Source organism: Dermatophagoides pteronyssinus, unplaced genomic scaffold (genome assembly GCF_027571235.1).
Source record: "Dermatophagoides pteronyssinus isolate colony J.1.1.1.1 unplaced genomic scaffold, Derpt_VIB-CSIC_2022.12 sq0042, whole genome shotgun sequence".
In the NCBI taxonomy this organism is placed as follows: Eukaryota; Metazoa; Arthropoda; class Arachnida; order Sarcoptiformes; family Pyroglyphidae; genus Dermatophagoides; species Dermatophagoides pteronyssinus.
In genome coordinates, this window is record NW_027461565.1 from 18549 (window position 1) to 32187 (window position 13639).

The 13639-nt window shown below is 28.8% G+C and overlaps 1 protein-coding gene across 3 annotated transcripts in view; it reads left to right on the top strand.

Annotated features, from left to right (window-relative positions):
* Nucleotides 1-1908: 1908 nt before the first annotated feature.
* LOC113794355 (latrophilin Cirl-like) overlaps nucleotides 1909-13639 on the top strand; it is a 33589-nt gene continuing 21858 nt past the window's right edge. For all 3 annotated transcript variants that reach the window (XM_027344477.2, XM_027344485.2, XM_027344492.2), the window contains exons 1-2: nucleotides 1909-2541; nucleotides 11482-12082. In XM_027344477.2, the coding sequence (XP_027200278.1) occupies nucleotides 11686-12082 (397 nt within the window). In that variant the 5' untranslated portion in view covers nucleotides 1909-2541; nucleotides 11482-11685. The remainder of the gene's footprint in view (nucleotides 2542-11481; nucleotides 12083-13639) is intronic.

Sequence of the window (13639 nt, forward strand, 5' to 3'; positions counted from 1 at the left end):
TCCTTACCTAAGGTATCCTTACCTAAGAAATGAAATGACAGTTTTTTGCGTGCCAATGATTATTTCTCATGATAATCATTACTGAATCATTAGCAGGGTTAGGTGTTCCAAACGAAAATACCGAAAAAAATGATGATGATGATTTCATTCCTGTAATAATAATTCAATGATTACTATTTCTATTTCGGTGTATGTAAGTTATTATAATTACATTTGTTTTTTTTTTTGTTTTTTCTGGCTATAATAATAATATTATAATCACTGTTGTTTTAACTTACGTTTGTTTGCCCGATAGCGATTATATGATATTTTTTTTTCTTTGTCAAAACAATGTTCTTGTTGTTTGCTTATTCGTGCTTGAAGAGAGCGTGAAATAAAAAACTGAATCTGTAGAATGAACATTGAAGATCGATTTTTTTTTTTTTTGGATCAGTTTGTGATTCAAAGTTCAAGTGCGCAATTAGCAATTGGATACGGGCATTTCAATTTTAACGTTTTTTTCGTTTGATTTACCTTTGACCTTGTATATCACCGATATTGGCCCGTTTTATTACAATTACCAATAGAGAGAATGAGTGAAATAAAAAAAAATTAGTTTTGCTTGATGTCCAACGATTGAAAAAAAAGAGAGATGGTATATGATTTTCATTGAAAAAAAAACTCAAATTTGAATTCAAATTTCAAAAAGTTTTGGAACAATCCGAAATTTGTGTATTGGCCCACCATTCAACAACAACAACGACATGAATTTTAAAATCTTGACAATATTTCCATCAAAAAATCGTCTTCGTCGTTTGAATATTGTTCACTCTAAATTCGTTTCGCTCTCATTATTCACACACACACACAATCTGAATGAAGAGGCTTGAGATTTTTTTTCTCTCGTTGTTGTTGTTGTTATTCAATGAAAATATTTTATAATAACCGAATCCAAATGTTCACTATGTGCCTTTTCAATTATTATAATTTCTTGCTCTTTTTATTATTATTTGCAATGATTATCATCATCATCATCATCATCGAAATACATGGTTGATTAGTTGTTGTTCTGTATTACCACCACCAGTATATGCCAATTATTTACAGCGATAATAACAGCAATTTTGTCATTGAATCGGTCAGAAATTTGACACAGATACTCGAATGATGATGATGATGATCCAGAAATGTTTTTGTGAAAAAAAAGATCGGCTTTTCTAATAAAGTCCATCGGATTTCGAAAACGTTTCATTTCATTCATTGTGTGAACAATAAAATCCAATCAAAATTGGATTAACTTTTTCCAAACAGTTTTTATCATTATGTGTTTCTCCGAAACACGTGACCAATATTTTGTGATATTTATAAATTCTTTATTCGAAGAGATTATCACTGATGTTGACAGAAAATCATGTATTTCTTTGATTGAAGTTTGATATATTTTTTGAATATATATTTTCCCTCAAATGATTAATTTCCCATATCAATTCAAATCGATTCGACAACAAACAATATTGTTCGGATTTGATTTTATCAATTTCTCAACCCCCCCCAAAAAAAAAAACCAAACCAAAATGGAAAATTCAAATGAAAAAAAATAGAATGGAATTTTGAAAACCATCATCCACAAGCTTTTTCATTCACCCATGTCAGTATGCTACTTTTCCAACATTTTTTTTTTTCATTTTTGTTCGGCAAGATGATCGGTGAAAAAAAATCACATAAGAAAAAACAACCAAAAAACAGAAGGAATTACAAACAGCAACAACAACAACAACAACAACAAAATTTGGCAGACGTTCACAAACATCATAACATAAATTACTACCGCTAGCAATCGAACACATTCTCCATATCCTTGTATTCGAAAGAGATTTTTTCTATTGAAAAAAATTCATTTCGGTCCATACAAATTTCCTTTTCAGTGTTCGTATAGCACACACACAGCTAGCAATTTTTGAATTTTTTTCGTTTCGTTCTGTTCTGTTCATCGTTGATATTTCAGTCAAACAAGTGGGATTCATCATTCGTCATTCGGGTATTGGTCTTGTTCATGTTACGATGATGATGTTGATGATATCATGTGTTTTTTCAATGTAATATCTTTCGTTTATCCATGATCATCGGTTTTTTTCGTGCATTTTTTTTTGTTGTTGTTGAAGATATTTTTCCAATTCATCTTGCTTGTTTCGTTGTTAAAGTTCATTCACGTTATTTACGGCATCAACCAAAACAACCAAAAAACAACATTCATTTCTACTTCATTCTGTGATGTTTTTTTTTGTGTATGTTTGTGTGTCTGGGATATGATGCATTTCTTCAGTATGTGTTTTGTTGAATGTGTCCTGTTGTTTATATAATTTTTTTTTCGATTCGAAAAAGATTCAGCATGTTTTTGTTGTCTACATCGAAAATAGCCTAGCCCAGAAATTAATGTAATCATCAGATTTGAAGAATAATAATAAACAACCATATTTTCTTGAAAAAACAAAAACAATCATCATCATTGTGAATAACAACAAAATGAGAATTTGATCGAAAGAAAAAAAAATTTCTCATAAGGTAAATATATTATATATTGTCAATCTTGTTGTTCATCAATTTGTGTCATTTTTGAATTGATCGTGTGTGTTTGTGTATGTCATTCATTCATTCATTCATAAATATAGGTGGTGTTCCAAATGGAAAAAATAGTTTATCTTTTCTTTCATTCTTTTTTCCTTGTCAAATGTGTTCAAAACCTTTCGATTGTTGACGATAAATGTTTTGCCATAAACAAACCATTAAAACTGATCATTTGTTGTTGATCATCATGTTGTTCTGATGATGATAATGGTGATGTCAAACTGAATTGAATTGATGATGATTTTTTCTGCCTTCGTTATGTAAAGCACATTGTTTACTTTTTACCTATTTCTGTTGATCTGGATCATCATTATTATCATCATTTTACAATGTTACTAAACCAATGTTAATGAAATGAAATAAAGTACAACAATGTGTTTTTTAAATGTTGCATCATTCTTTCTTTCTTTCATTTGCATAAATTTTATTATGTAAATTGTGTGTGTGATGCAAGTTAATCGATGTTACTCACTTACATTCTTGAAACAGAAAAAAACACCAAATAAGAGTTGTAAACACTGGACATTGGTCATCAAAAAAAGTAAACTTCCATAAAGTAACTTGTTGTTTTGTTTAGTCAAATTTGGAAAAAAAACACTGCTCGATTACATAACATATTTATTATGATAACAATTTTTGTCGTTTGTTTATTTTGTTTCGTTGTTCGAATCAAATTTCATATTGACCAAATAAAAAAAAACTACATCTGGAATTCTTTTCGTTGGTTTGTTTGTATTTGTAATAATTTTTCTGGTTTGTTTGTTTGCCATGAATGATCATCAACAACAATCAATGGTAGTTTTGATTCGGATCTTCTACGCTTTTTTTTATCTTAATCGTTTTTTTTTCTTGCCAAACATCATCATCATCATTCAACAGCAAACAGAAACATTGAAGAAACATTTTCGTTTTTTCGTTTTTCTTCTACCAAAATGATTTTCAATCATTTAGTCTTATCAAATGTTTTAATTACTTTACTCTCGCCTTTTGATTTGCCATATGAATTGATATAGATAGATAGCGCTTTTAGATAGTAGTTTGGGTCATCAGAATGTTTCTTTCATTTGCACACACATACTGTGCGTATGTTTTTTATATAACATTGAAAAGTTTTTTTTTGCCTTCAAAAACGAACAAAAAAAGCAAGCTTAATATCATCATATCTTGACCCGAAATCTATGATCAAATCATTTCGAGACATTTCATTTCATTTTTCGTTTCTCTCTCCCTGCTACTCCAAAAGAATTAGACCATTTTGTCATTTTTGAACAAAATTTTTTCACAAAATGTGTGATAATAATACCCAAAAAAGAAATAAATAACTAAATGGCACCAATTTTCATTTTGAGTTTAGTTTTGTTTGTTCGCAACCAACTAAACAACATTTATATTCGTATGTTTGTTTGTTTATCCCATGCTGCTTGTTTAGTTTGTTTGTTTGCTTCGTTTCGTTTCGTTTGGTTGAACGAAATAGATAAAACATTTTTTTTTGGTCATTCAAACGAATGACAGAAACAACAACGGCAATAATTTGGAATGTGTAAAATGAAACGAAACGAAACGATGATGATAATAATATGGCCTCGGCTATTTTGTCCTGATAATAATAATACTAAGACAATTCACAGAAACAGAAAAACTATTAAAGAAAAAAAGACAAGATAACTGTAAAAAAAAGACAACGACAAACAAACGAAAAGATCTAACTATTTGTAATTTGTAATTGAACAGTTTTATTTTTCGTTTCTTGGACAATATTTGCTTGTTGCATTTTTTTCAGCCAAATAAATACAGCCAAATAATTGAAGCCCAATAAATAAATTTGTTCAATGTTTTTTTTTTTATTATTAATCAAAGAACCATATGATGATCATGATGATAATAATCATTTTTGTCTAATGTTTTTCTGTTGTTGTTGTTGTTGTAATTATTTTTATTTTTTGTTGCGTGCTACTGGTCGGAATTTCGGTTTGGTTGATTCGTAGAAAATTTTTTATCGAAAAAAGCCCATAGGCTTTTTCAATTTTTTCATTCGTTCGTTCAAGTTTTCTCATATGGTTGAATATTGGTTGGTTGGGTAAGTTCTTGTGAACATTGCCGGCTGTTTTTTTTTTGGGGTTTCTTTTTGGCCATTGCCGATGATCATGATGATCATCAGGCAGCATTTGTCTATGATGATGATGATCATCATTTTGTTGTTTTTGTTGTTTGGTCCGGCTATGCTGTTTTTCACAAGGCACGACCTTCGACCAATTTGATTCGATTCAATTCTTTCATAATTACTATGTTGTTTCTCCATAAATGTAATGTGGACCGCACACATTCGTATATGCGGATCATATGAAAAACAAAAAAAGAATGAGCTTTGTACATATTGTGTGTTTGAGGGTCAAAATTCACATTTGCTCCAAATTTACAAAACAAAAAAATTCAAACCATCTTTGCCGTTGCCGTCGCCGCCGCCAAAATAAAACTCATTTAGTTCAAACATTTCAACACAGTGTTTATGTCGATGTTGTTTGATCTTTGCTACAAATGGATGATTCGCCCTAATTTGTTCTAATGAATTTATTCCCGACAAAGAAAACAAAAATTTAAGAAAACAAAAAAAGAATCTCTTTTTACCCTACCAAACAACAACAAAATGTTCGGTATTTTCATTTTCAGTTTTCAGTTTTGTTTGTTTGTTTGTGTATTTGAGCATGAAAATACACAGTAAACTCGCTTCGCAAGCTGATTTTTTTCCGTTTTTTTTACCAATGATTTTCATTAATGAGGATTTTGTTCCAGATGTATGTGTGTGTGGCCATCATTTGAAAATAAAATAACAATAAAAATTGTTTGAACAATTCTTTAAATGTTTTTTCTTGGTTGGTCAATGATGATGAAGGAAAGAATCATCATCATTATCATTATGATTATTATCGTCATCATCAAAGAACAACAACAACAACAACAACAACGATGAGTGGACATTGCATGACCACAAATCATTGACATTGTTCTATATTTTTTGCTATTTGGTTGTATAGAATGAAATGAAATAATGACTTTGTCACCCATAAGAACTTTGTTCGCACACACACACACATACAGAAAATCAAGTGGACCAAACCAAAAAAACAAAAAATTTTTTTGGTAGGATTTTACTAGATGATGATAATGACCATCAAACTATATCATCAACGATGAAATTGTTTTAGAAATAGCCATTGAATTCATTGAATGTAATCAACAACAACAACAACAAAAAAGTTGATGTCGTCAAAAGAAATTTATCTTTTTTTTTTTGTTGTTGTTTTGTTTCTAATTTGTTCGTGACATAACATCATCATCTTTTTGATTCATTTTTGAACAAGCCCAATGAATTATTTTTTTTTCATTTTACTATCATGAATGTATATCAACAACATTATTATCATCATTCATTGCCGAATTAATTCCGAATAACGAAACGACTAGACTTGGGACAAATTCTTAGCTTGATCTTTTTTTTAAAGAAGAAGAAGAGGGTGTCTTGTTTGTAACAAACTCTGTTGGTGATGATGATTTGCTGAATGGTTTTTTTCTGGTTTCGGCTTGCTTCGTCTTTGTAGTTTTTTTTTATCCACCACTAATGACTTTTGTCTTTGTCTTGTTTTTTTCTGGTTTGTCTCTAAATACAAACGACAAATATGTAGTAATGAAATTCATTATGTGAAACTTTTCATTTTCATGATTCAAATGTTGTTTGCTTGATGATGAAGAAGAAATTCTCACTATCAATCTCTCTATATGTGTGTGCGTCTGATTGGTGTATATATTTCCGTTCATTTTTCTTGTTTTTGTTTCACTATTACTGTAGTTCACTTGATATTTTTCGATCGCCAGAATAAAATAAAAAAAATAATTCTTCTTAACGATTGGGATCATTTCTAATGTTGTTAATGTGATTTAAAGCTTTTTTCTTCTTTTATGGATCATATTTGTATCATTTTTTTTAGTTTTGCTTTTCGTTTCTTTCATTTGTGAAATTCTCTTTCTTTCTTTTTGGTGAAATCTGTCGTTGTCATAGAGAATTTTCTCTTGTTTTTTTTCCAAATGATTAGAGATTTTTTTCATTTCTTTTTTTTTGCTTCAAAAAAATAAAAAATTCATCACATCTTGAACTTTGAAAGTTGCAAAGAATTGACTTTAATCTAATGAATGTATAGTGTATTGAGAGAATCAAGTTTTGGTGAAAACATAGCCGTTCATCATCAGACAACGATGAATACGGGCTAATCGATCAGTTTCAAACCAGAAAAAGAAAAAACCTTAAAACGATGACACATACAGACATTGCATTTTATAGAATATAAATGATGAACGATGATGATTCTCTTGTGTGATAGTTTTCTTTATTCTTTATATTCTAGCTGTTGTTTCATTTTGGATCATTCTGAAAACTCTAAAAAAAATGGTATATATCATGGTGTAATGGTAGCAACAGCAGCTACACACACGCTGTATGCAATCTGCGTTCATTTTTTTCCATCATTTCTTCTTCATTTACTTTTTTTTCTTCCTCATTCGAATTTCATTATTCAGAATTGTACAGAATCGTGTGTGTGTGAGTCATCCATTCACCGTGTTTTACCGCATTAAGCAATTTACATTTTTATTTGTTATTACACATGTTTGATTTTTTGGGAGAGAGTGAGAGTGAGAGAAAAACAGAAAACATCGTAGTTGGAAATTTGGAAAAAATTGATTGGAAAATGGAAAACGAAAAAGACGACTAAAACCAAGAGAGAAAGAAAAAGAAAAAAAAATTGTCATAGTCAGCCATGCTGAAACTACATTCGATCATTTGAAAATGATTATGATTATAATAATAATAATAATGATGATTCGATTTGGCTCAATGGACAAATACACAGTACACAGCATATGATGAATTCTTTATCTTGGAATTTTTTTTTCCAATTTCGGATTTTTTTTCTTTTTTCCTCGATTCCAAACACATCATATTCACCGGTCCATAATAATGGATATTGATTTCGATATGATTCTAGCAGCATTTGTTCAATTCACAATTATCATTATTCGTTGATTTGATCGTGTTTTTGCATTAATCACTTTAGATTGCATTCATTTTAGTTATTGTTTGTTTGCGGTATGATTTTTTTTGGACTTTATTTCGTTTGTGCGTTTGTAACATATGACCATTGCTTTATCTTTTTTTGATTTCGAGATTTGATCATCATTTATAATAAGCCAAATGTTTTTGGTTTGTTGCTGCTTTAGTTTTTTCGTTTTTGTTTGATCAACCATATCGTACTTTTACTTGTCATCATCATTATCATTATTGAATTGAACGGACCACTAAACAATCAGAAATAAAATTTTATCAAGATGAAACATAAAAATGAACATCCATAGCCATCCATAATCATCATTAGATGATGGTCAATCCATTTAGTACATGATGATTTGGAGAGCAAAACATATAGAGAAAGTGAACTTTATCATCATCATCATTTTTAGATGACCATCATCTTATCTGTTTATTTGTTGTTTGTTGTTGTTGTTGAAAAAAATTGTATATGATTTTTTTTTCAATTAACAATTTCAATATGGAACGATGATTATTATAAACATCAACAATGTTGACCCAAATTCTGTTTTCTTGATTGACATCAAATGATTAAGGATTTTCTTTTTTTTAATTCAATAATTATGACCATTTTTGTAAAAAAAATGAAACATCTAAACATGAAATGATCATTAATGAATGGAAAAAACTTTCATCAGAAATTGAAATCTCTTGGATATTATCACAGTTTTCTAAGCGAAAAAAAATCCATAGAAAATTCGTTTGATTTAATTGCATTTAATTTTTTTCAGTTTTTGATGTTTGGATATAAAGAATCTTGTTGTTAAATGAAGAAAAACTAGGTGATTTGGTAGTGGCATCAGGTATTATTATCATTATTAAAAGTCGATTACATTTTTTTGTTTTGTTTTTCTCTTAGCTAAAACAATCATACTTGGAAAAAAAACTGGAAGCAGCATCGACTTTTTTTTGTCTATTTCGCTCATCCATAATCATATTCGTGACTGAATATCTTTTCTCGATTGATCTTTCTTTTAATTTCGGGGTTTTTCTGATGTTGTTGTTGTTGTTTTGGCTTTGAAAACAATTAGTCAATTTATCTGACCCATTCTCCTTATCTCATCATCATCATCATTTTTTTGAATGGATTTCACTCCAAAAACTAACAAAATATGTATTTAAAACCACCACCACCACCACCACCACCAAAAACCATAGACTGATTGACTTGAACCTTCAAAATGAAAAAAATACCTGATAAAAACCTTATCCAAAATGGCTATATTCATTTCATTTCTTTCTTGCTTGATAATGATGAAGCGTCGATTATTCAATCCGGATTGTTTTTCTGTTGGTTAGTTGGTTGTTCATCATCATCATAGTAAATCATTTTTTTTGCCCCCTACAAAAATGAAAAACACTCAAAACAGATTTATTACCTTTCGAGTGATATGATAAGCACTAAATTGTTTTATTATTATTATTATCATGGTTATTATGATTTTCTAGAACTAGTAAATGCATTTTGAAGATGCTAAAAAAAATTATTAATAATAAACTCTCATACGAATGAATGAATGAATGACTGATGACTTTTTCTCTGTTTGCTAAATGTGATGCTCTTAATTTGTCCTTTTTTTTTGCTAATCTTAATTGCTCAATTATGAATATTATTTCGCTTTGCTTGGTTGCTTGATGATGATATTTTACCTGGAAAAAAATGTGTTATTTGATTTTTTTTTAGTTGTCATTTTCATATCAATGTTTCTCTCACTTTGTTGATTTAAATGATGAATTTTTTTTTCATCAATTTAAAATAATGTACAGAAATGGAATTTCTTTATTAGCTAAATGAGTGGAAAATTCTTCACTTAAAACACTGAGAGATATAGATAGGAAGATAGAATGTGTGTGTGAGAGATTAAAATTTTTTTCAACATTAAAATTAATATCATCATCATCATCAGCATAATGGCTGTTTCATATTTCTGTTTTCCAAAAAAAAAACTAATATTCTTCTTCTTTGGTAAATGGAAGAAGGGCCAATGGCCATTTTAACGTAAAATAATTTTGGTCGGCTTTAAAGATTTAAAAAAAAAATTGAAATCTCTGACCACCAATCATCATTATCATGGCAAATGTAGTTTTTTGTTCCCCGTCAAATTGCCATCCTTTTTTTTCGCTCATTCATCATATAATCCATATGGTGTTGTGCGAATTATGTGAACATCATCATTTTTGTCCATAATTTTCAAAAAAAGTTTAAATAACAAAAAATTCAATGGCGACGAGAATTATTATTATTATGGGCAACACCTTTTTTGTTGTTGAATGAATTGAATTTTGGCTGTTGTTGCGATGATGATAATGTTCTGCTCTATTCACATCGTTGTTGTTTTCTTTTTCCTCTATACTGAACATTGTGTGGTTGATTAACACTTTGTATATGTCTGTCTCTGTATGTGTTTAATGTGGTTGGCAATTTTCATTGCTTTTTTTCCTCTCGCTGAACACCTGAGATAGATAGATAGATGAGTGAGAGAGATGTATTTACGAATCCAATTCTATCATCATCAGGATGATGATGATAATGATGATTGTAACTTGAAATAATGAAATCAAACCTTATAATGATGACTAATGTGATTTTTTTTTTCATTTCTTCCAAGTTGACGGTGGTGGTTTTTCTTCATTTTACTCGTGCTAACAGGTTGTTGTTCATCAATCGTTTGAATTTTTTTATTTTATTTTACCCGAAAATTTTCTTTCTTTTTCGAATCAACAACAACAACAACGAAAATTACACGGGCGTTGATCACGATCAATTTGATGATGATGATCATCAAATGATTTTTGTGATGTTATCATCATCATTATCATTATTATTTAACCGAAAAAAAAAATAAAAACATGATGAACATCTTTGAAGAAAAAAAGAAAGAAAAAACGTATAGTGAAAATAGGAAAACTTGAGAAAAAGTTATAAGAAATGAATGAAAAAGAAACTAAACTAAAAACTCAAAACAGATCCGACACATATGGACATAATATTAATTGAGTTATAATCTAATTGTTTTGTTGTTGTTGTTTGGTTGTTTGGTTCAGTCTGTCTCATTTGATTCACTTGAATATTTATTTCTCTAGATTATTTTCTTCTCTAGTTATCTATCTCTCTCTGTGTTTTTCATTTGAAAGAATGAAAAATTCATACTTTTATTCTAATGAAAAACAAAAACATAAATAATATCTAGACATATTTAATTATGATTTATTCATCATCATCTTTATCATCTTTTATGGCTTGTATCTTTTTTTTGGTTGGTTCAGAATAAAACCATACTATGGTTGTTGTTTTTGCATTATCTGATATCTTTTATTATTGAATTTTTTTCCTTTTTCTTTTCTTTGTATTTGGCTCTGTTACCTTTTTGTTTGTTTGTTTGTTTGATCCTGGTGGCCAATATACAGAAATGATAATTTTATTTTTCATTATGATTGAATCAACAAACAAACAATATGTGTATGTGTATTGTGTTCTGTACAAATATGCACATGGATAATACACTTAGCTTTCACATTGATTAATTGAATGAAAGAGTAAAGAGAAAAAAAAATGTAAATTTGCATTCGCAAAACAAAACAAAACAAAAAAACAATGACCATGGAAATACATAAGTAAATCAAAAGGTTTTATCATATAAACAATATGACTTGGAATTTCATTTTTTTCTGTGATTAATAATATGAATTTTCATCCCATGAAAAACTAATCCCATTTTTTTTCTTCTATCCTTATTTAGATTTTAGGCGAAATTTGATCCATTGCGATTTAATCATCATATTGTCCATTTGACATTGTTCCCAAAGATTTTCGCAATTTTACTGATTGGTCATCGACGCCCTACCCTTATTTTTTTTCGTTCATTTCAATCGATTCAATGGTTTAATTTAATCGATTAACAGTTTTCATTTTTGCTTTCACTTTGTTATTGGTGGCGGCGGTGATGGTGGTTTTTTTTTGTGATATGTCTCGTTTACCATTGTTTTCATCATTATTTGAGCATTCAAATTGCTCTTCATCATCCACATCAAAATTGTCCAAATCAACGACAACGAAAACGACAACAGCATTATTATCACAATACGATTATCCAACACGTTTGAAAATGGCAAAAATGAAATTCAAACATAATCATAATCATTCTGCCGACGATGATGTTAGCGATCATCATCATAATAATCGATTCTCATCAATCAATATTGTAAATAATATTTCATCATCTTCCTCATCATCAATTCATATAATGTCGATAACAATGCAATTCTATCTAATAATGATTGCAGCAACAGCATTAATATTTTTTACATCAATTACTGTACAGGTTGATGCTCGTCGTTCAGGTAGGTGTCACACAAATGTTTTTAGATTAAAGTTTTCTTTTTTCTTTTTCATTTCTTGCTTTGGACATTTTAAGTTTATTTCATTTTTTCCTCCCTGTATCATCATATTGATCATCATTTTTTTTTTTTTGATTTTGGCAATCAATTTTCGTTTCGTTTCATTTCATTCGATGATAATAATGTTCTTGGATAATATCTATCGCCTACACTATATCCATTCATTTTTTTACACAATGTTCCTGTTTGATGTAATTACATATTTTATTCGCACAAAAAAATGAAGATCGGTACCAATGTATCTTATAATCATCATCATCATCATGATGATCATATTTTTGTCATCTTTTTAATATTTTATTTTCCGCTGTTGTTGTTTCGTTGTAGCAAAAGAATTGTCATTGTAAAAATGATTGAAAAAAATGAAATTGTAAATTAAAATTTAGTGTCGAGAATATTTTGCTTCGTTTGCTACAAATTTTTTTCGCTGTTAATTTTACTCAAGTTTTTTTTTTTAGAAATGATGATGATGTAATAATAATATTCTCACTGTTTTTTTTTGTTCGGTCTCTTTACATTTGACATACTCTCATCATCATCATCGTCATTAACGAATTGTCAATGAATCATTTTTTTTCTATAGGAAAATACCATAAGACCAGATGTTTGATTTCCCGCCCAGGAATTCAATGAAGAAAAAAAAAGAATCTTGAATAAAAAAGCTTTTTAACTTTTTTGAGGGTTTGGCCTTAGCTAAAGTCAAATTTTGTTATAAAACATCCTCATTATTATCATTGATATTGATGGGTGATAGACATTGAATTTTTTTTTATTTAAAAATTTCTTAATTTGTTTTTTGTCAAGTTATGGGTGCCATGCTATCCAATCTTGTTGTCATGTTGTAATCATCATCAACATCAATTTTGAGAAATAAAAGAAAAATTATTCAACTTTTGATTGACTTTTGATTCATTCTCATTCTCATTTTCATTTTGAATAATCCATTATACAATGGCATATGGCATAGATCAATTGATAACATATCTTCTTCTTCCTTCTGTCTTTCTTGACATTGACAACAACATTCATCCATTCAATCTATCTTTGATAATAATGGATATCCAACCATATCGTCTAAATGTATGATGATAATAATGTAAATATGGGCTCGAAAATTGATGTTTTATTTTAGTAAAAAAAATGATTTTATCTTTTTCCATTTTTTGTTTGTATCTTTTGCTAGAAACGAAAGAATAGCTAAGTAAGTGAAAAAAAAGAATCATTTAGTAAAATCATTTTTTTTTGTTGGGTTTTTGAAAAATTGAAAAAAAAGTCACTTATATACACCATCATCATTGATCTTGATTTTGATCTATATTAGGACACACTAAATTCATATGAAAAAATTCATTTTGGTTCTTTCGTTCGTTTGTTATTGCCTATGCACATAGTTTTTCTATGTTGTTTTTTCTTCTCTGATATTTCATAATGATAATGTATTAAAAAATAATAATAATTTCAATGCAAACAACAACAAGGAGTTGCCCGATAAAAAACGAA